The sequence below is a fragment of the Equus caballus genome, chromosome 20, assembly GCF_041296265.1.
Source record: "Equus caballus isolate H_3958 breed thoroughbred chromosome 20, TB-T2T, whole genome shotgun sequence".
NCBI classification, from domain to species: Eukaryota; Metazoa; Chordata; class Mammalia; order Perissodactyla; family Equidae; genus Equus; species Equus caballus.
The window spans coordinates 45,619,440-45,642,122 of record NC_091703.1 but is presented as its reverse complement, the minus strand read 5'-3'; the positions used below and the strand labels follow the sequence as shown (position 1 = coordinate 45,642,122).

At 51.1% G+C, this 22,683-nt stretch overlaps 2 protein-coding genes across 3 annotated transcripts in view; one reads left to right on the top strand and one right to left on the bottom strand.

Annotated features, from left to right (window-relative positions):
* Positions 1-1,032: 1,032 nt before the first annotated feature.
* On the top strand, positions 1,033-3,846 carry DNPH1 (2'-deoxynucleoside 5'-phosphate N-hydrolase 1). The gene is made up of 4 exons (XM_023624966.2): positions 1,033-1,262; positions 3,074-3,142; positions 3,305-3,415; positions 3,596-3,846. Exons 1-4 carry the CDS (start codon positions 1,079-1,081, stop codon positions 3,742-3,744), a joined length of 513 nt encoding a protein of 170 aa, XP_023480734.1. The 5' UTR covers positions 1,033-1,078; the 3' UTR covers positions 3,745-3,846.
* Positions 3,847-4,283: 437 nt separating this feature from the next.
* CUL9 (cullin 9) overlaps positions 4,284-22,683 on the bottom strand; it is a 34,856-nt gene continuing 16,456 nt past the window's right edge. The window contains exons 17-41 of one of the 2 annotated variants that reach the window (XM_023624964.2): positions 22,446-22,551; positions 22,049-22,144; positions 21,611-21,786; positions 21,200-21,333; positions 20,647-20,826; positions 20,351-20,460; positions 20,070-20,252; positions 19,756-19,916; positions 19,255-19,483; positions 18,977-19,157; positions 13,908-14,053; positions 13,649-13,778; positions 13,294-13,493; positions 12,633-12,883; positions 11,131-11,476; positions 8,311-8,451; positions 7,999-8,163; positions 7,611-7,774; positions 7,144-7,237; positions 6,560-6,634; positions 6,298-6,408; positions 6,022-6,139; positions 5,483-5,616; positions 4,723-4,796; positions 4,284-4,639 (exon numbers count right to left, since the gene is read on the bottom strand). In XM_023624964.2, coding sequence (XP_023480732.1) covers positions 4,438-4,639; positions 4,723-4,796; positions 5,483-5,616; positions 6,022-6,139; positions 6,298-6,408; positions 6,560-6,634; positions 7,144-7,237; positions 7,611-7,774; positions 7,999-8,163; positions 8,311-8,451; positions 11,131-11,476; positions 12,633-12,883; positions 13,294-13,493; positions 13,649-13,778; positions 13,908-14,053; positions 18,977-19,157; positions 19,255-19,483; positions 19,756-19,916; positions 20,070-20,252; positions 20,351-20,460; positions 20,647-20,826; positions 21,200-21,333; positions 21,611-21,786; positions 22,049-22,144; positions 22,446-22,551 — 3,907 coding nt within the window. In that variant the 3' untranslated portion in view covers positions 4,284-4,437. Of the gene's footprint in view, positions 4,640-4,722; positions 4,797-5,482; positions 5,617-6,021; positions 6,140-6,297; positions 6,409-6,559; positions 6,635-7,143; positions 7,238-7,610; positions 7,775-7,998; positions 8,164-8,310; positions 8,452-10,263; positions 10,363-11,130; positions 11,477-12,632; positions 12,884-13,293; positions 13,494-13,648; positions 13,779-13,907; positions 14,054-18,976; positions 19,158-19,254; positions 19,484-19,755; positions 19,917-20,069; positions 20,253-20,350; positions 20,461-20,646; positions 20,827-21,199; positions 21,334-21,610; positions 21,787-22,048; positions 22,145-22,445; positions 22,552-22,683 lie in introns of those variants that run through there. The other variant, XR_002802286.2, reaches the window with a different exon arrangement.

Genomic DNA, 22,683 nt, shown 5'->3' with positions numbered 1-22,683 from the left:
CATTCAACAAATACTTGATGTTTCCTATGTGCCAGGCAGGCACAGCTCTAGAAGCCGGAATACAGCAGTGAACAAAACAGGTACAAATTCCTCCCCTCCTGGGGATCTACATTCTACTGGATGCAGAAAGACATACAACAAAATTAATAAATTACATGGCACATGAGGAGAAAAGGCAAGGAAGGGAAGGCTGGTGGCAGTACTGGGGATGGGAGGATGTCATATTGAGGGGGGTGGTCAGGGAAGGCGACCCGGGAACAGACTTGGAGGAGGTGAGGGAGTCATCCAGGGAGCTAGGTGGGAGAAAAGGGCTCCAGGGAACAGCAAATGCAAAGGCTCCGAGACAAGAGTGGTGGCCAGCACCCTTCAGGAACAGCCAGGAAAGCAAGGTGACTGCAGAGTAACAGGAGCTGGGGTTGGAGGGGTTGGAGAGTCATCAGATCATGTGGGGCCTGGCGGACCACTGTGGGGTTTTTGACTTTTACCCGAAATGAGACGGGAGCCACTGGAGAGTTTGAGCAGAGGAGGGTCATGACCTAATATGTGTTCACAGGGTCAGCCTGGCTGCTGCGTGGAAACCAGCCTGTAGCCGGGAAGTGGGGAGCCCTGCGAGGAGATTGTTGAGAGGTGGTGGAGGCTTGGATGAGGGTGGTGGCAGTGGAGGTGGTGGGTGGGCATTCGACTCTGGAAATAGCTAGAAGGGACAAACGACGAGAGTTGCCGATGGATTGGATGTAGGGTTTGAGAGAAAAAGCAGAGGAGAATGACTCCAAGGTTTTGGGCCTGAGCAGCCTGGAGGATGAGATGGGGAAGACTGGGGGGCGGAGGGGAGCAGAAGTAGGTGACATGGGGAAGACCACGAGCTCCGCCTGAAGAAGTTAAAGTTAAGAAGACGGAGGCGATGGGTTGCCGCACATGGGTGTCGTCAGCGTGTGAATGGTAATGCCATCCTCCGAACTCGTCCCCATCTCACAGGTGTGGACGCTCGGGAACCAGGGCTCTGAGTCCGGGGCGGCCCAGGTCACGTGGCCGCGAGCTGGCGCCCCCTGGCGCGGGAAGGTGGGCGGCGGCGGCGGCGATGGCGGCGACGATGGCCGCAGCGCGCGAGCGCGGGGAGCCGGGCCGCAGGGCCCTGTACTTCTGCGGGAGCATCCGCGGCGGACGCGACGACCGGGCGCTGTACGAGCGGATCGTGTCGCGGCTGCGGCGCTTCGGGACCGTGCTCACCGAGCACGTGGCGGCTCCCGACCTGGGTGTGCACGGTGAGGCCACCGGGGCGCGGGGCGCGCGCTGCGGGGCGGACCGGGGAGGGCTCCGGCCCGGGTCCCTCCACCGAAACTGCACACGCCCCGGCGGCGGCCGCCCGCAACCCTGCCGCGCGCCCCCGCGGCGCGGAGCCCGCCCTCCTGCCCGAGAAAAGGAGCCGCGGCTCAGACTCCGTGTGTCCGAATACGCCAGCGGCTGTGAGCCCGGTCTCCGCTTTCAGTTATTATCTTGACCTGTGGTTCCTTCTTGGAGAACTTTCTTCAGCTCTTTCCAGGGGCGTTTTGTAGGGAGGACCAGCATGGGAGTGGACGGGGCTGCTTCCGTTCCCACCTCACCTGCTGCACCTTCTCCCCAACCTAAGACAAAACTTCTTCTGCTTCCCCCTTTACGTCCGGATATCCGCCCTCTCCTAGACGGACAGACCCCAGTGCTCCGCCCACCACCTGTCCCGCCCTCTGATCAGGCTGTTACTATAGTGTTCTGCTCCTTCTGGCTTCTGGGTCTTTCTAATGCCTGGCTTTGATCTGCTGGTCCGGAATCTCGCTGACTCTTCTAGTTTGAAAATTGTGCCTAGAACTCTTGTATTTCTTCTGCTCAGAAAACCTTAAGTGGTTCCTCGTTGCCCGACTCAGGAGCAGATCCAGGATTTGTGGGACCTAATGTAATTCGGGGAGACTTTTTTTTTTTTGAGGTAGATTAGCCCTGAGCTAACTGCTGCCAATCCTCCTGTTTTTGCTGAGGAAGACTGGCCCTGAGCTAACATCCATGCCCATCTTCCTCTACTTTAGATGTGGGACGCCTGCCACAGCATGGCTTGCCAAGTGGTGCCATGTCCGCACCCGGGATCCAAACCAGCGAAGCCCGGACCGCCAAGAAGCGGAATGTGCGAACTTAAGCTCTGCACCAGCGGCCCAGCCCCGGGGAAGACTTGTTTAAAAAAATGAAATCACGAAACAAAATTGCTAGGGCCTTGGAAAGGGCCTGTGCAAGTGAGGGACCCTGAAGCTTAAGGTTCCTTGGTTTCAGGTCATATCCACCCCTGCCTAATGATTCTCGAACCTTAGTGTGCTCAAATATAATCTGAGGGAGCTTGTTTAAAATGCCGATTCTCTGCGACGAAGACTTAGACTGTATTTTTTAACAAGGTCTCCAGTGATTCTGCTCTGACGCCGGTGGCTGTGAGCCTCAGGTCCCAGTGGGTAAGGTTTAATCAGGTAGGATCACAGAGCTCCTGACCCTTGGACCCCAGCATGCCTCTCCTACCTTAGCTCCCACCGCCTCCTGCTGGTCACGCTCTGCATTCAGGCAGTGGCTCTCCAAGGTCGGCGCGTCTCAGAAGCACCTGGAGAGCTCATGAAGCAGCCAAGACTCAGGTTCTCAGGCGATTCTGCTCCCACCAGAGCTTGAAGCCAGTCTGTTGGGCTCTAGTTTTCTCCAGCCTTTCCTTGCACGGGCGTCTCTTGCAGCTGCCTGCCTCTTCCCCCACCTGGGATGCTCTCCTCCTTCTCTTCTCCTCTAGTCATCCTGACCCAGTGAGTCAGTCCTTCCCTTCACCTCATCTGCATCACTCATCTGGCCCTAAGCACACATCCCACCTTGCACAGGAGTGAATTTTTCTTGCGGCTGTTCCGCTTCCTCACTGATTTTCATGGAATCTTAGTGTTGGGCAGGCCCTCGGAGGTCATCTAGTACGTCTCCCTCCCTCCCTGAGCAGGGTGGACATAGGGGTGGCGAGGGCAGGGGAGAGGGGCTGAGTGCTGAGGACAGGGCCGGGGTGTGGCCTTGACCAGCTTTCTTTCCACCACAGGGGAAGAGGCTGCTGGGGGTGACAAGCTCATCCATGAGCGAGACCTGGCCTGGCTGCAGCAGGCTGATGGTGAGTGGCCCTCCCTCCTACCCTCCAGCTCCTCTGGGGTGTTAGATACCCTGGACGTGCCTGGCCTCCCCACCTAGAAGGGGTGCCCTGGAGCTGCCTCCTCACCACACCCAGACTCTGTCATCTCTCCCTCACAAGCGTTCATCTCACCTTTCTTCCCAGTGGTCGTGGCAGAAGTGACCCAGCCATCCTTGGGTGTAGGCTACGAGCTGGGCCGGGCCGTAGCCCTCAATAAGCGAATCCTGTGCCTCTTCCGCCCGCAGTCTGGCCGAGGTGAGCACTCCAAGCCCTGGATGGCCACACCCTCCCTCCCCAGCTTTCTGAGGACCCAGCCCTCAGCGCCTTCCTTGGGGCCTCTGAGTACAGTGCCTACCCATAAAAAGGGAGGAGGAAGGGAGCGGAAAGGGGGGAGTATGGAAGGGAGGCCCCTTCACCTTCCTCCACCCCTCCTAGTGCTTTCAGCCATGATCCGCGGAGCAGCAGATGGCTTGCGGTTCCAGGTATGGGACTATGAAGAGGGAGAGGTGGAGGCCATGCTGGATCGATACTTTGAGGCTGATCCTTCTGAGGAGGTGGCTGCCTCCCCTGAGCCAACCGCTTGACTTAACCTCACTTCATTAAATTCTTCGAATCCCAGACTCTGCTCTAGTACCATTCCTGCCCCTTAGCCCCAGTACCGAATTAAAAGGTATGTTTAAAATTCACACGTTACATCGGTATGTGTGGCAGGGCGGGGCAGGTCCTCAGTGATAGCCTCTTCCCACCCCACTTCACGTGACGATGGAGAGACCCTTTAAAAGGCTATGGGCCCCCAGGAGGAAGACCCTTCCTAATACCCTCAAGCCCCTGCAGGGACTTTCAAGAGTTTGGAGGAAGGCTGCTCACGGGGGAGAGCCATTCCTCTCTGTCTCCTCTGACACTGGGCTGACTCTGGGGCAAGTAGACAAGCCTGCGCCTGGCCCTCCACCATGTGGACCTGCATTTCCCTTTATCAGCTTAGGGCAGATGGGTCTGCCTTGGGCTTTCTCTGAGGACAGAAGAGTCCAGAGGTCTAAAGAAAACAGTAAAGAATGAGGAGGGCTGGGGTGAGGGGAGTTGAACCTGGCCTTTGGGGAGGCTGCCCAGCCAGCTTCCAGAGAAGTGTGTGAAAAAAAAGACGTTTATTCAGTAAACAGAAGAAGGAGCTGCAGATGCTGGGAATCGCCTCCCCCCACGATGGTGGGAAGGGGTGAACTCCCCACCCCCGAGGCCCATGACTCCGGGGTGGCCCCAGGTGTTCCCTGCGTCCTGCCCCCTCAGTCATAGGCATCATCATCATCCTCCTCATCACCAAAGAAGAAAGTCTCCCGGTCCAGGTTCTCAGACTCCTCATCATAGGAGAAGCTGTCATTGTCCAGCTCCTCATCAAACTCATCCTGCTGCCACTCAGGGACATCCTCCTCATCGTCCTCCTCCTCTTCCTCCTCCTCCACCTCCAGCCCCGAGGAGCCCTGGGGCCTAGGGAGAGAGAGCCACACTCAGCCCCACAGGAAGCCTGGCGTCTCCCACTCCCCGTCCACGCTTCTGCCCAGACTACTCACTGATGGCCAGGCGTGTTGGATCCTTTCGCCTCCCAGGCCTCTGATGATGGACTCTGGAGACCAACCCGGAAATCCTGGCCAGAAGAAGGAGGATGTAGGGAGTAGGAGAGCAGAGGACACGGGGCCTCTGTGACCAGCATTCCTTCACCCACGTTCTTTGAGGGCCTACTAGGTGCCAGGCCCCTGGGAGGAATGCTCCCTCCTCTTCTCCCTCCCTCGCCACAGCACTTCACAAGCCCCCGCCTGTGTGTAATCTAACTCCGAGGTGTCTCCAGGAACACAGGACACGCCCGTGAGCACACCACCCTGCGCTTCAGGAGCCCGCAGTTTATGCTCACGTCCTTCCTGTCCAGGTTACGTACTAGTCCCTGAGCTCCCTGAGGGCAGGCTTCATAGGTTAGACTCAGCGTCAGTGTATCAGAGCTAGAAAGAACCTCAGAGATCCCTTACTCCAGTGGATCCCAATTCCCTGGCCCCTATTCCCGGGATTGTGAATCCACCTCTGGGAAATATGTCTGAAAAAGTTACCCAAGTGATCCTGACGAGCAAGCATTTGGCCAAATCTGGGCTAACTCCTTTATTTTGTAGGAAATGCCAGGTGGTTAAGTGGCAGGATCCAACAGCATCCAGCAGGCTGGCCTAGGAGCTGGAACGCACACCCAGGTCTCCAGACATCCCTTCGCCCTTGCTGCCTTTCCTTCTGGACTCCCCCAGGCAGGGGCTGTGCTGGCACAGGAGGTGCAGGGCCAGGGTAGCATACCTGGGCGGAATGCTGCAGGATAGCGAGCAGCCTCTCCTGGATCCGCCGCAGCAGCTCTAGGCCTGTGTTGAGGCAGTCTGCCCGAAGGAGGCGCAGGGACGAGGCCAGGTCTCTGCACCGCAGCAGGGTCTCCTCTGCAGGGGGGCAGGGCACAGGGGCTCCCTCCCTTCTTTCATTCCTTCCACTCCTTCCTTCACCCAACACCTACTGAACATCTACCAAGTTCTACTAACGTCTGCCAGGCACAGGTCCAGACAGGCCTTCTCCTGGGGCTCACGTACTAGTGGTGGGGGGCAGATGGCAATGAAATGAAAGGTCAGGGGAAGATCTGTGCCTTGGGCATGTACTGCATACCTTTATAAGGGAATTGTAAAGGCCCGTGTGATAAGGCTATGAAGAAGCAGGAGGAGTAAGAGGACAGAGTGAGGCTGGGGAACTGGGGGGCGCTGTTTCGTCCGCTTGTGTGTCTGTTGGGATGGGCCGCTCAGAGGGGAGAGGTGGGCAGGAGAAAGGACTGGCCAGGCGGGGCCGGGCCTCACCGAGGAGGATCTGCAGGGCATTGGTGTGCAGCTCCAGGTTCTCGGTCTGCTGCTCCACCACGTCCATGTGCTCCGTGTCCTGGTTGTAGAAGCTGTACACGCAGGCATAGGCCAGCACCTAGGGGAGCCCAAGTCAGCCCTGCCCCTGCTGAGGGGCGGGCCTCCCCTCCACCGCTCCCTCCTCATTCCTTCCATTCAGGCAGGTGAGAGGAAAGTGGCCCAGCCCACCAGACCCCCTTGGCACGTCCCTCTCCTCCCCTATCACCCCGCCACCACCTTTCGAGCCTGCTCCAGTCCTCGGCAGGCATCGCTGAGGAAGGTGAAGGATTTGGGTGGGGGCACCTCATGGATGGCAGACACGCGGTTCCGCAAGTTCACAGCAAACACCTGTGCAGAGGAAGGTGGGTCAGCACCCATGCCTGCAGCCCCGCCCCAGCCAGTCAGAACAGCACCCATCCAGTTCGGGCCTGGGGCCCCTGCCCAGCTGTCCACCCCAGCCCTCTGACCTCACGGACCCAACTGTTTCCTCACTGCTCACCCGGGCCTGGTGGTGGAAGGTACACCTCTCGTTATAGTCCTGAAACCGCTTCTCCTGGCGGGCTGCTTTGCTTACCTGGTGAGGACACATTGAGAGGGCTGTCGGGTAGTTTGCTGGGCAGCACAGGGTTAGTAATCAGACTAGCTACCAGTCAGGGAGGCCTTTGATGCTTCACCCAGATTTCTTCATTTAATCCTCGTAACTCTGTGAGGGGGGGTCACATCCTTACCCTTTTTACAGATGAGGATGCTGCGGCTTGGACAAGTAAACTGACCCAAAGCCACACACTAAGCAGAGAAGCAAGGCTCTGACTCAGAGTCCTTGCTCTCCTCCTCTCTGTCCTGGGGCCTCCTGAGAATGCCTAGCCTGCCCCAGCCTTTCTGTAGCCCCCTCGGTGTGAGCAGTCCGATCCTGGGCTGGAGGTCCCTATGCAGACCTCTCATGACAGAACTCTGTAGGTGCAGGTGGCTTCTGTCTTCTCCCCCCTGAGCCTCTGTCCCAACAGCTGCTCTGGACACAGAGCCCTCTCTGCCCATCCTGCTGCCCTTGGGCCTCCGCCCTCCTCCTGGGGCCCAGCCACTCACCATGGCAGAGCAGTTGTAATAGTCCTTGTGATTGGGCTTCCAGGACTTGAGGCAGCGCCAGCAGAAGCCATGGTTACATTTGGCACAGGTCATGCTATGGAGGAAGCTAGCTGGTCAGAGGGCTCCTGCCTCTGGCCAGGGCCACACCAGGAATGCCAGGGCCTGGAGGTTCTACTGAAGATGCCCCTGGCCCCTCCCATGCCCTTACTGTCTCCTTAGCCTTACCAATCCCTACGACACGCACCCTTTGCTTCTGCATTCCCCCATACGGTATAGACTGAAAAATGGGGAAAGGAACATTAAAACCCAGGAATCACTCTGGAGAGTGCTAAGAGAGGGGTGCCTGAGTAACTGCCCTTGTTTGCTGAGCTTTCCGGCAAGCCCCACTGCCGCTTCCTTACTGCCAGCTCTCCCACCCTCTCCCGTGCCCTCTGACTCCCCCAGTGCCCATAGCACCCCCTTCTTACTGTAGACACCCCTCGTTCTTCTCAATGGGAGCCTGACAGCTGGGACAGCGCTTGGAGATGAGCTTGGCCAGGTGCTTGCTCTGGGCCTCCACGCTCATGCCATCGTAGTAGCCGCCATCGTCGACCCACTGAGACATGTGGCCACAGCTGGCAGGGTAGTGTGCCTAGAGTAGGAGCGGTGGTAAGGACACAGCTCAGGCCTTACTGAGGGTGGCACTGCTGGTGTGCATGCGAGAGGGAGGGAGGTCACATCTGGAGGACTAGAGGAGGAGGAACAGAGCTCACCTGGGTGGCAGAGGATGAGGACAAGGCAGAGTCTGTGTGTGGGAGGCAGGAAGGGGTGTTGAGCAGGGGAGGGGTGTGATTCTGGCTCAGGGTCAGGGCCCACCTCAGGGAAGCTACAGTTGAAGCAGGAGGCCCAGCCACACTTGGAACAGGTGGTCCCACAGCCCAGGCCCTGGCGGCACAGGATGCGGTCACAGCCCTGGGGGTTGGTGCACCAGGTCAGGTTGGAGCAGCTCTCCACATAGCCACGTAGGAGGGCCTTCTCGTACTGTGGGGACGTAGGTGCCATGAGGTGAGGGCCTGGCTCTCCAGGGTGCCACACCTCCAGGCCCCTCAGCACCCCACATGTCAGTCCATTCCCTGGGGCCCACTCCTTTGGCTGTGCACTGGCACTTCTCTCAGAGGGTGGGGCTACCTTGGAGATGACCTCTGGCGAGGAGACGATGGCACGAATGAAGGCTCCGGTAGGCTGGGCAGGGCAGTCGGCAATGGGGCAGGTGCAGTTCAGCACGAGGTTCTGCTCAATTCGAGTTGTCAGATACTCATTCCAGCAAGACTGGGAGGGAAAAGGAGGGGCCGCTCAGGCACAGCGCGGGAGCAGCACAAGAGGACGGTGTCCTGGTAACTAACCCAGTGCCACTCCCCAACAACGTGGAAGGCCAAGACAAGCCTGCTTCTAGATCAACCTCCAAACTGACAGTCATCTTTCTGGCTTCCATAGGTTTTCCTGGGATTGGCCCAAATTACAGTTGTCTTTGAGGATGTGTAGGCCAGGATAGTAGCCTAATTACAATTATTGTTGGGCTGGACTTGGAGGGAATGGGTAAAGAGAATCACAAAAAAGGAGAAGAAAGATTCAAGTTCTAAGAAAGAATTAGAGAAGGCAAGAAGCTCAGAGAGAAAGGAGGCCTGGGGAGGTGGGAGGCCTTTTCCCCAGGGGGTGGCTGGCCTGGAACACTGTAGCCTCTCTTCCTCGCTCCATTGGCTCACCTCAGTGCTGTCTTGATGGTCCCATCTCCCCAGACTCAGCCTCTTCTCCACAAAACAGACTTGCCCATTGATCCCCCAAATCCTGATCCATGGCACCAGCGCTCCCCCAGTCACCAGTGTCGGAACCTTCACGTCTCTTGAATGCTTTTCTTGCTCGCGTGTCACTGCCCCACCCTAAAGCAGGCCATGATCCCCTCACCCCTCAAAGGCTGCAGGAGCCTGTCCCAATAACAGTCTTCCTACCGCCATCTCTCCCCACGCAGTCCACTTGGTACATGCACGGTCAGCAGCCTGAGCCTCCTAAAACCCTCCACTAACAACCCCCTTCCTCACTGCCGACTGCCGAGCCTTCCCAAACGATGCATCTAAGCCCCCAGGAGAGTATGCATATCGGTGGCACCAAAGCTCCAGAGTAAATGGGCAGCACCTCACTGGACTATTTTACTCAGAGGAAAGTACTAAACAAAACAAAACAAAACTCTTTTTATAGTGAAACAAGCCCACATAAACTGGGAAGTTGAATGCAAAATTCTTGCATTGTCAATATAAAACATCTTCCCAAAGATGTAAATCAGATCATAGCACTCTCCTGATTAAAACCCAGCATGGCTTCCCATAAATTAAACCATCTGCCAGTCTCAACCCAATCGGGCCCTTGTCCACCTCCCAAATCTCCTCCTCTTCCACTGTCCCACCACTTTACTGTGCTTTAGCCGCTAGGCTCAGCTTCTTTGCACTTGCTGTTCCCTCTGTCTGCAACACTCTTCCCCCGGATATTCACCTCCTCAGACTGGCCTTCCCTGACCTACCCAATCTAAAGTCCCTGACAATCCCCCTCATCCCACTCTCAGCCTCAGTCACTTCCTATGACATGAGCCCTGTATCTTCTTCCCTACACTCATCATGAGAGTGTGGAGGGCAGGCCCTGGAGTGAGACTGCCAAAATCCAAATCCTGACCTTGGGCAAATTACTTCTCCTCTGAGTGCCTCCATCTGCCATCTGTAAAATGGGGACAGTTAAAATACCTTCCTCAGAGAACTATTATGGGAATTAAGCAAGATAATGCATGTAAAACAGCAGAATGGCCCAGAGGGAGTCCCCCTAAATATCAGCTGTTGCTGTTATTAGCACCCAGGTCATTTCTTGCTTGGATATTCCCACTCCCTCATATGGCACCCAGTACTATGCAATAATACAGTAAGTCCATGACAAGTATTAGTTGATGAAAAAATGGAAGTATAAAGGAAATAATTAAGAACCTGGATAAAAGGAAGCACAGGCAACTATGTGAGAAGAGTAACTTGAAGCTGAGCAAAAGGGAAGGAGAAAAAGCACACGCACACATGCATGCAAGTGCGCATGTCCCAGATCACCCACCACTGGGAGACGCTGGTGGGAGAGGCAGCTAGAATTCATGGCAACCAGGGCGCTCTCCTGTTAAGCTGATGTGTTTGGGCTTGGCAGCAGTTCTACGAGCTGTGAGGCAGGGAATATGAGACACTCAGCACCCTGGGTCCCCGCGCCTCAGTCCCTCCCCGCATCCTCACTCCCCATCTACAGCCTTCTCTGCTTCAGCCTCACAGCAGCAAGCCCTGATGTCCCATAATTCCCTTCATTTTTGTGTTATTTTCTGGTTTACACCATTTCTTTTTATTTTTGTATTAAATGAGAGCACATGATAAAAGAAGTGATGATGTTCTGAGACAGAGAATTGAATGGTGATAAAGGAACCATAAACTATAGTCATCACCAATTTAATAATACTTCTCATTTACAAAGTATCTTGACGTATATGTTATATATATGTGTGTACATATATTCTTTCTGTCTGTCTTTCTGTCTATCTATCTATCATCTATCTGTAGTTCCCAAACTTGGCTGAACACTGGAATCACCTGAGGAGTTTTTAACTCTCCAGATGCCTGGGTTTCACCTCCAGAGATTCTGATTTAATTGGTCTGGGGTATAGTTTGAGCCTCAGGATTTTTTGAAAAGCTCCCAATGACTATAACATGCAGCAAAGTTTGAGAACCAGTGATACATATCGCTGGATTCTAACAACCACACTTCAGAGTGTCAAGGCAGGTGGCACCACTTACTGATGACAAAACTAGTTTAAGAGGGACTAAGAGACTTGTCCAACACTGCCCAGGTCAGGAAATGGCAGTGCTGGGGCTGGACTCGAGTTCCCAGGAACTGTGCTGGGCCGGAAAGCCAGGGCAGGAGAAGCCGGCGGAGCCTCACCTTACAGCAGTAGTGCATGCAGCAGAGGGACGGCAAGTCGTCGTCGGGCTCCAGCGTGCTGACACAGACAGGGCAGTGGTCCGGGCGTGCGGGGGCAGCTTGGGCCTGGGGTACACACAGCCCAGCCGCCAGCAGCAGTGGCTCTGGGTTATCACTGTAGCTCTGCAGCAGCTGTTCGGCACCCCAGTGGGAATGAGCCAAAAGGTGCTGAGCCACATCTGGCTCTAGGTTCAGCGTCTCCTGCACCTGCCGCACTGTCTGCTCCATCAACCCTTCTACCTCCTGGGGGCTCATGGTGCGGCCTGCAGGCAGCTGTAGAGATGCCAGGGCAGCCACAGCTTCTGGGCTTGTGGGGAGAGAAGAGGTAGCAGTCAGTCTCCCTGCTCTGCTTATCCAACCTACTAACTGAACCCCACCCTGACCCCAGCTTCCTGCTTGAGCACCCCTGCTCACACTTGCTTAACCAGCCTGAGGATAACCACTCAAACCAACTGTCAGCGCATGGCCCTCCACGTGGGGCTGTGTGTTGCAATAACTGGAGCACTACAGGAATCTAGTGGGCGGTGGGCAGGATGCTAACTGACCCGCAGTGGATGGGACAATCCCACTGTAGGTCTCACCCAAAATGCTACCAATGTGTCTGGTGAGAAACAATAGTCTTACTACTGCAGCCTTACTACCCCAAGTGTGCTCTGTGGACCAGCAGCATAAGTATCACAGGGAACTCTACTGAATCAAGATCCCCACATATGGACAAAGAGAACTGATCGGTGGTTGCCAGGGGAAACGGGGGTGGGGGGAGGGCACTAGGGGTGAGGTGCTGTACCTACAACATGACTAATAATGATGTACAACTGTAATTTCACAAGGATGTTAACTTTCATAACCTTAATAAAAAAAAAAAAATCCCCAGGTGATGTATCTGCATGTGAAAGTTTAAGGAAGATTACTCTAGAGAACTCACTCTACACACAATGCAAATAGCAGGCGGAAAAGTAGTGCGATAACAACTTCTGGTGAACTGGATCTGATGTAAAAACCTTTACGGGTGCCAGCTACTCAGGGGAATCTCATGGCAAATTCTTCTGTAGAACAGGCTTCCCGAAAACTAGTTTGTATATTTCACCAAAAAGAGTGCACAGTTAGCACTCAGTACACATTTGTGTAACATTCCATATTTGTTTAGAATGAGAGTTGTCTATAAAGAAGCTTACATGTCTGGGTCCCTTGCCTAAGGGTTGGTTCTTGGAGGATGGGGCCAGCAAGGCTCCTGATTGGGAAGGCAATGCTGGGGGCAGGAATGAGGACTAGCAAAGTGGGGGAAATAACAGGGACAGGTAAAATGGGGTGAGACAAAGAAAGAAATGAAGTGTTCTTCCATGAGGAAGCTGAGCTTTGGCACTGCAACCCCTCCCAGGTGACTGCTGCATCTGTCCTGGGGAGCCCATCCCTCTCTACTAGTTTGGAGCCCTTGCAGCAGAGGGAAGGAGCTGGGGGCCTACCTAGGCTTGGAGGTCTTGGTGGTCTGGGTGCCACAGAAGGGGACCTCTGCCTGACCCCGGCAGGGCCCCATGGGCTCTGGAGTGGCATACATCAGGATCTGGGGCCGGTCATCACGCCGTTCCACGTAGCCCTGGCCCAGCAGATGCAGGATGCAAGAGAGGACATCTGTACTGGTACAGGGCACGCCCCCAGCAACAGCACAGCCCAGGCTTCCAGGGGGATTTGGACCCTTCTGCCAAGCCTCCAGCACCTGGACAGGAGAGGAAACAGGCAGGCCACTTTTTACCTAGAGGAGCCAGCATGCCTGGCTCTGACTATGGATAAGGTACTGACTCTCTCATGCCTCACTTTTCTTATCTGTCAAATGGGGATAATAATAATAATCATATCACCACCTATCTCCTAGGACTGCTGTGTGGATTAAATGACTTAATCATGTAAGCTCTTGGAACAGGGCCTGGCACATGGTAAACACTCATGCCTTGTTTCTCCCTTCTGTCTAACTGCCCTATCGGAAACAGAAAACGCAGATGGGAATGTCACCATACACAGTCTTATACTAAGAGAGTTTATCTTCCCTTGTGATGATCCTTGGCTCCAACGCCCATCCTCTAGCATGACTCCCTCCCCCTGCAACCTCATGAGCCCCTCTCTGCCTACCAGACAAACCAGCTGATCAATGTGGAGGCCCTTTTCTCCATGGGCTTTGAGAATACGGACAAGAAGACAGCTCAAGAGGTTTCTCTTCTGTTCCAGGGTTCGGCCCTCATCCTTCTCTACATTCAGGTACGTCTGGGGAGGTATCAGCCACAGGGCCTCCCCACGGGGTTGGAGCCGAGGCTCACGAAGCCGCAGCACACCTGGAACTCAGTCTCAGTCAGTACCGGAGGAGGGGAAGGAACAGAAGAGTGGGGACGAAGGGGCCCCATTCGCTCATTCCCTACTATACCACACCCCACCCCCGAGAGCCCCACCCACTAGGAGCAAAGGCTCCATCCTGCCCCCATCGACCTACCCCTGTGTGGAAAGTCCGGACCCTCATGCAGGGTCAAAGGGCCATTTTCAGAGGTGAGGGGCAGAAGGGCCTGAAGCAGCAGCTCTGGGGTGAGGTCAGAACTCTTCAGCAAGGTCTCTACTGACACCTCCTGGTGACGAGAAACAGGGCCAGTCAGGAGTAGATAGTCAAGGGAAAGGAAAATAAGAGGGAGGGAGGATGGAAGGAGGAACAAAGTTCAGGAGAACAGTGACAGAGAGAGACTAAGGAGCTGAATCACCTCCATCTGATTGAAATTCAACAGCAGCCACATCTGCACGGTGGACACATGCAGGGTCTGGTCCCCAAAATGCAGTTCAGCCCGGCCCAGCCACGTCCACTTCAGTCGTCGATGTGGTCCCATGTCCAGGACTGGATGGTTCTGACCTGGGAAAGTGTCAAGCAGAAGGATGGAGACAAAGAGTAGGGAAAACAAGCGGGTTAGGGGTTGAGGCGAGGGTGCGCCATTAGTCAAGCTTCGCTCCTGCTAGTCCTTGTGGGGAGGAGGGCCCCAGCATCTACAGACATAGAGGTGCCTTGGTAAGCTTCCAGAGCTCAGCCTTCTCTGTGTCTGCCTCCCTGGCAAGCTGCAAGTATCTGGGAGCCCACCCTGTGCCAGGCAGGCTCCATGGAAGAAGCACAAGAGAGAGGAGACCTGGGTTCTGCCCTCATGGAGCTGACAGTTTTAAAGACCAACTAGGCTGGGTCTACTCCTCCTCCTCCTCTTCCCTCTTTCCCACCTCCTCAGGCAAGGTGAGCCTGGGATGTTTGCTCATACTAGAAAGCAAGGATGCTGTCAAAGGGAGAGTATCAAAAGGAGCCAATATGAGAGGTGCTCTCTAGCCAAAGATGGGGCAATTTGAACATCAAAAAAAATGCCAGCTGTGATGGATTGAAACACATGAAATATTTAAAAATCCATGAGTTTCATAATGATACATTTTTTAAAAGACCTCATTGGTCATCTTGGAAGGATGCTAGAGAACTAACACATTATTTTGAAAACTGGTTAAAAATAAGGAGGAGAAGGAGGAGGAAAGAATCAAGCCTTTCCTGTATAAACTGTATTTCAGTGTAATCAAAAAGGTGATAAGAGGAAATTTTCCCTTTATAGAGAAAGCATTCCAGCTAATACACGAAGAAGGATTAACAAAACTGGACTACCGCTAGTTCATAACCCCTGATGAAATGACATACCTAAGCAATGATAATGAATGACTCCCTAGTAAAAAGCTGATGGGAAACTATATATAATGTAGAGATTAGACTGACAACACTGAAATCCATTGACCCATCTTAACATCACAAAGCAAGACGGCTAGAGGTAACACACCTCCTGGGGGAAGTACATAATACCACCTATAAAGTGATCTTGCCCAAGAAATCAAACCCGAATCTGAATAAGCTTCTACATCTATCTATCAGTTTTCAGGAAATAAAGGAGACAGAGGAACATGCTAGAGGACACCATATGGATACAAAATCCAGAAAAATTCAGCCTGTGGACCACTCTATTTGGCAAACAACCCAGTTTCCTCCATAAACAATTAGAAAGGGGACAAAAAGGGAGGCAGGAACCTACAAACTAAGAAAACAAAAGATACAACTCAATCAAATGCAGTATGTGGGCTTTGCTGAGATCCTCAATAAATAAAAAAACTAATTTTAAAAACTCAAGACAATTAAGGAAATATGAACACTGACTGTAGATTTGATATTAGGAACTATTAATTTCTAAAGGGTTGATAGTTGTAGTGTCCTTGCTTTTAAAAAGAGAGTCCTTATCTTTTAAATTTGAGGGCTGGGGAAAGTGGGTGGGGGTATAGATGAAACAAGATTGGCCATGAATTGATGTATGTTGATACAGTGGAGTTTATCTATTCTGTCTATTTTTGTATATGTCTGAAATTTATCATAATTAAAAGATTTTTTCAATGAGGGTGAAAATAAGCCATTCTCAAATAAAAACTGATTAAGTTTTTCACCAATACTCCCTCAATGAAGAAACTTCTAAAGGATGTACTTTAGGAAGAAAATTGACCTCAGAAAGAAGAGTCAAGATGCAAAAGGAAAGATGACTAAGCAATTGGTATGATGGCAAATCTAAACATCAACTGAATAAAACAATAATAATGACTAATCGGGAGGTAAAAAAGACAATTCGAAAATACTGAACAATGGTAACAAGTAAGATGGGAGCTGGATCCGTTAGGATTTTCTATGGTCCTTTTATGGTCAGGAAGGCGGGAAGTGATATGAACAAATCAAACACATAGCTTAAAAATATAAGCGTAATCACTATAGAAACAGAACATGTAACTTCCAAAACTGATAGAGACAAAAAAGGCATTAAAAAAACAAATCCAAAAGAAGAAAAAAATGCACAAAAACCCAGGGTAGAATCATATTGATAAAGGTGTTCAATTTTTTATTCTTCTTTTAACTGTACATGTTTTGTATATTCTATTATATGTCAAATAACTAAAATTTAAAATTATAAGAAGGGTAAACTAAAATACGAAATAAGAGGTTAGAAATAAAAGTCAAATATATCATTACTCGTAATAATTATAAATAGGTTAAAACTGACGACTCAAAAAGAGACTTCAGGTTGAATAAAAAAAAATTCTAGGTATTTACAAGACACATGCCTAAAATATAAGCACATGGCAAAGTCAAAAGTAAAATAATACTGGGAGATTTGGATGAGAGTAGAATATTGGCATGGTATTGAACTATCTCCCCGGACAGACTGCTTATTAATTGTAGCAAGGGGAAAAAATATTAACCATACAGTAGAGAATCAAACCACCTCTTGACCAGGTTGTCAAAATTAACATCATAAAACAGGGGCAGGTGGAAATTGTGCACTTCCAAATACAACCCCCTGAGAAGCATACACAGTCACCGAGTATTCTGGCCAGGAAGGCTTAACCTGAATCCAAATGAGGAAACAGCATACAAATTTAAAATGAGGAACTATTTAGAAAATTTAAAAGGGCTGTATTCTCTAAAAATGTCCGTGTCATAAAAGACAAAGAAAGGCTGAGGAACTGTTACGGATTAAAGGAGACTAGAGACATGACAACCAAATGTAACAGGTGATCCTAGACTGGATCCTGCCCTGGACTTAAAAAAAAAAAGACATCATGGAGTCAACTGACAAAACTGGAATATGGGAGGTCGACATAGCAGTGTTAAATTTTTGAGACTGATAAATGAACTGTGGTTATCTGAGAAAATACCTTTATTCTTAGAAAATATGTATTAAAATATTTAGGGCAAAGGGCCAACACATATACAATTTATTCTCAATGGTTCTGAAAAAAAAGTGTCTCTCTCTACATACGTATATACATATACATATACACACACGTTTATATATGTGTATATATACAGAAAGAGCAAATGATAAAAGCAAATGGGGCAGAATGTTAACAAAAGGTGAACTTGGATAAAGAGTATGTGAGTTTTCTTTGTATTATTCTCACAGTTTTTCTGTAAACTTGAAATTATTTCCAAGTAAAAAAAGATTTTAAGTAAAAGGATAACTGAATTGTACACTTAAAATGGTTAAAATGGTAAATTTTATGTTATTCATATTTTACCACAATAAGAGAGACCGAAAAGAATTATCAATCAAAAAAAAAAAAAAAAAACCCAAAAACTAAAAGGATAGAAAAAGATAGGCTAGAAAGATAAACAAACCAAAGACAGCTAGTATGCTATTAATACCAAAAAGACTTTAAGAGAAAAACCTTTACTAGAAAGAAAGAAGGTCACTTAGTAATAATAAGGTTGAATTGACCATGAAGATTCTAAACAAGCATAGTCCATTATGGTAGCTACTAGCCAGATGTGGCTATTTAAATTTAAACTGGTTAAAGTAAATAAAATTAAATATTCAGTTCCTCAGTGAAACTAGTCACCTTTCAAGTGCTCAATAGCCACGAATGGCCATCATATTCAACAGTGCAGAAAATAACTTTTCTATCACTACAGAAAGTTCTATTGGACAGCACTGTTAAATGATTTTAAACTTGTATCTAATAACATAGTCAAAAAATAAAAGCAAAATTGACATGATAAGAAGTTTAAAAATTCATTATCATAATGGTAGATTTTAGTACACTTCTCTCAGCATAAATCAAGCAGACAAAAATGAGTAAGCCTATAGAAGATCTGAACACAATTAATAAGGTCATTTTAGTGGAATATGTAGAATCCTGTATCCAGCAGCTGAAGTATATACATTTTTCTTAATCACACATGGAACACTTATAAAATTTGACCATCTACTAGGCCATAAAGGAAGTCTCAATAAATTGCAAAGATTCAGAATCAGACAAACCATGTTCTTTGGCCACAATGGAATGAAGGTTGAAATATAAAACAAAAAGATAACTTAAACCAAGAAAAATTCATTTGGAAATTTTGAAAATATACATCTAAAAAACAAATAAATCAAAGAAGAAATAATAATGGAGATTAGAAAATTCTTAAAACAATAATAAAATACTACATAATAAAAACTTATGCAACATCCCAAATATCCATCAACAGCAGAAATGGTAAATGGTGTTCATACAATGGAATATGACTCAGAAATACAAAAGAACAAAGTAATGATACAGCTGACAACCTGGGTAACTCCCATAGACATTGTGTTGAGTGAAAGAAATTAGACATAGCAAAACACACACTCTGTGATTCCATTTACATGATGTTCACGTACAGGCAAAAATCTATGGTGATAAAAGGAAGAACAATGGTTTCTCTTGGAAGAAGATACTAACTAGAAAGGGGACATGAAGGAGGAAGCCTTCTAGAGTGCTGGAAATGTTCTGCATCTTGATCTGGGGTGGTTATGGGAGTTCATACAGATATAAAATTCATTAAGTCATAATTAAGATGTGCACTCTACTGAATACTAATTATACCTCAATTAAAAAAATCTAAAAAAACAAAACCAAAAAACTTACAGAATGCAGCTAAGGCAATATTGAGAGGGGAATGAATAGCCCTAAACACTTCTACTTGGAAAAAAGTCTGAAAAGACTAAAAATTAAGTAAGCATGTGACTTCAAGTTAGAAAAAGAAAAACAAAACATATTCACCAAAGTTGAAGGAAATGATAAGAGAAATTAATGAAGATCTAACCCACACTTTTTCACCCTTCCCTAGGAGACTGTTGTCCCTAGACTATGTGTCTTCATATCTACACATTTCTGTCCATAGGTCCTCTCCCCTTCCTCTCCTGCCACCCCAAATCTCACCCCGATCTCCAATTGCCTGTCCCTATCTCCTCACTCTGGCTGTAGAAATTGGAGAAGCAGTCAAGGGCATCACACAATTCTGTGGGAAGGCACTTTCTGGGATGGTACATGTAGCAGAGCGGGGAGACTGGCCAGCAACGTGGTGACAGGACCAGTACAGAAACTGCTGGACTTGGATCTTCGATAAATAGTTCTTTCTCAGCCTCCTCTTCCTCCTGAGAGAGAGAAGGATTTTTAGGACTCCTGGGCTCCCTTCTTTGGTCCAGTCTTCTCTTGCCAGCCTGTTCTCTCACTCTTTTCCCTTGCTCTTACCTCGTCTTCTTCCAGGCCCTGTTCCTCATCATCCTCCTTGTCCAAGAGCAGCTTGTCGAACCACTGGAGCTGGAAGAGGTGGAACTGGCGCTGCAGCTCCTCGGAGGTGCTCAGACTCCGCAACATCTGCTGGGGGAGGCGGTTGGGGAAGCAGAGGCCAATCTGCTCCAGCACGGCCCCCTCCAGCCAGCGTGAGCCCAAGCTCAGGAGACGGTCTGCCATGTAGTGCCTGCAGCACACACAGCCCCGGCGGAGCCTCAGTGTGGGCATGCGGCACGGCCTAGGTCCAACCTCCCACTCCAGAACATAGGTCCCTCTGTTGCAGCCTGCTGAGTGACCGGCCCTACCTTCCCACTCCCTTTCCACCGGTGCCACAGCCATCTCTGTATCTTAATCTCTCCTCCCCACTGTCTCCTCCCTCATCTGCCCTCTAAGACTCAAATCTTCACCCTCTTTAGACTCCAGGCCTCCCATCCCCTATGTCTCCAGACCTGCACTTACTGGTAGAAGTGCTCAAAGGTAGTGGCCAGCTCAAGGCCAGAAAGAACCATGATGGGCTCCAGGTGCCGCTGAAGCCGCCCCAGCACTTCCACTCCAGGGGCTCCACCCATCAGGCCACCCTGGATCTGTTGGTCAATGTGCCTGGCAAACTGTTCACTCATCTAGGGGCAATGGAAAGGGCAAGCCATGAAGAGAGAGTGGAGTAGGGGAGTAGGAGAGTAGGGAGTAAATGGAGGTGAAACGGCAGAGAGAAAAAGAGGAGCATCAGCACGAGCTTAGCCTCATTGACTGGGAGGCTGGTTGGTGCTACTCACGTGAGCAGCGGTGAGGAAGGACTGCTGCAGCAACGCGCCTGAGAAGCCGCTGCGCAGAGCCAGCGTGAAGGCTGCCCGAGGCCCGAAGAGCTCTGAGCCTGCTCTCTGCAAGTGCTCATAGAGTTCACAGTAACGAGGCACAAAGTCTGGGGCCCTCCAGGCTGCAGCCAAGAACCTGCTGACCTGAGAAGAAAGGAGAAATAACATAAAGGCACAGTTCCAGCATGTGGACAGTTTAGCAGCCTGGCCCCCTCCCCAGACGCCAGCTTCCCTCTGCCCACCTGCTCCTGCACCACACTCAGCCAGCACTGGGTTATGTTCCTCAGGCTGCTGCTTGGAAGAACTGGTGAAGGCACGGGGCTCCGATCCCGACCCTTACTGTTCTTGCTGACTGTGGAGACAGATGGCAAAGGAAGAATTTTCATCTCAGTCCCTGCGTGAGTCCAGGGGTCTTGGGTACTGACCCGCGGAAAGGCCCATAGCAAGGCAGTAAGGAAGAGTAAAACCCAGGATGGGGAGGAGCCAGGTATCACTGTTGCCCAGATTCTTAGTTCAACCGGCCACAGCTGGGACTCACAGGGCCGAGTGGATGGCTCAGGAGAAGGCCCCGGGGGAGGCTCCACATGCACCAGCAAGTGGCAAAGGCGACGAACTCGAGAGGCAAAGGATGCTGCTCGACTCAGGGGGTTCCGAGAGCTCTCCCTGTGCTCTAAGTACTGATCCAGCAGCCATCCCAGGGAGCTCACACCTTCCGCATCTAAAAGAAGACAGGTCAGGAACAGGTCTCCATGAGAAATAGGGATACATACACCCTGGGAAGAGGAGAGAGAAGGAGCAATTGTACAGAAAGATTTAGGGGCAGCAGGGCCCTCACCCCACCCCCACCACCACCACGGCGGACTTCAGCTGGAGTCTGGGGATATGGTGACAAGCTGGGGATGGGTTGGAGGGGAAGATTCAAATACCAGAGTCTCAGGGAGCAGTCCCTGGGGCAGGAAGGAGAGGAACAGTGAAGTGACAGGCCTTCAGGGATAAGACAGGAACCCAGAGCACCAAGAGCATGAACTCAGGTGACCCCTGGGAATAATTACGAGGAGCTGGTTAGTGGGGCCAGGGGTCGGGCTGGTTACCGGGGGAGGTGATGTTCTGCACCAGGGGGCTGACCAGGGCCTCCCAGCAGGTCTTGCCCAGTGCTTGGGCGGCCTCATCGTCAGGGAGGAAGCGATCAGCGAAATTCTGTTCATGGCGCAAAACCCTGTTCAGTCTGGGAACAAACAGTGTGTGCTTAGGGATTAAAGGCACAGATTTCTCTGAGGCCTCCACTCAAGTGCAGTCAACTCCCACTCTCCCCATGCTCGGGCCCTTACCCAGCTCTCCCCTCTCAGCACGGACTTCTCACCTATGTTCACTTTCCCCTCATGTCCTGGCTTTACCTTTCAGACTCCACAGAAGTCTCCCACCACCTACTTATTAACAGTGTCCTGCTCCCTTAACCATCTCCCCTTCTCCCTTCAGCCCTGCCGATCTCCTGCCCCACCCACCTGGGACAGAGCTGGAGGAGACGCTTGCGGTCCTCTGCTATGTCCTGGCTCCAGGCTTGTGCCCGAATTGTGTAGAAGAGACATGTACGGCGACATAGCTGTTCCCGGAATAGTGGCCAGAAAGTGGCCTTGGGGCCTAGGACCTCCACACCTCGAACTCGGGTGTCAATGCCGCCCTGTAACATGCAAAGACTGATCTGTCACCTAAGCCACCCAGCCACCGAGCACTACCAAAGCCAGGCCTCACACCCTGAGCTCCCTAGGGCCACTGGAGACATTCCCACATCTTTGGAACTCCACAAGTTCCCGGGCCATCTTCAAGCAGACCTAGGAGGAACTGTGCCCTGAGCCTGGCCCCCAAATGCTAGAAAACCCAGCCACCATGGACACCCTGTGCTATCTCCTGATCCCCAGCTCCAGCCTCTTCCCTCGCTCTACCTGCTGACAGCGCTTTATGCGGATCTGGATGATGGGCCAGAAGCGGTTCAGGTTCTCCAGGAGGATCACACGGCTGGCAGAGGGCATCACATTCACCTAAAGGGGCAGGGGAGAAGAGGTAGAGAGAGAGCTGTCACCTCTAGAAGTGGGGTTGGAAGGACTATCGACAACAACCAAGTTCGTGAAGGTGCATGCCCTTCACTTCTCCTGCACTGAGCCCATGGATCTACTCAAATCCACATCCCAAATTCCATGCTCCCTGCTTACAAGGCAATGCCTGCCCAGGAGGAAAGAATGTGGGAATTCTCCAGGGACTGGGTCCTTCTGAGAAGGCCCTGGGACAAACAGAAGGATGGGGGTTGAGGGGTAAGGTGAAGGAGGGCACCAGGATTCCCACCGTGTTGAGCTCCGTGCTGATGCAGCTGGTGTTGTCACCTCCAAACACCACCACCCTGGCTGGCATGTAACTTGAGTCCTCACTGGCCACCAGCAGAGTCAGCTGCCTGGGAGAGGAAAAAGGAATCAGTCAAAACCGGGACACTTGTCTTTGTTCAAAACAGTTTCAACCCACCGAAACTCAGACTCCTCAGACTCCTGTCCCTCTGCTGGCTCCTTAAGCATCAGTCTTCTCCAGA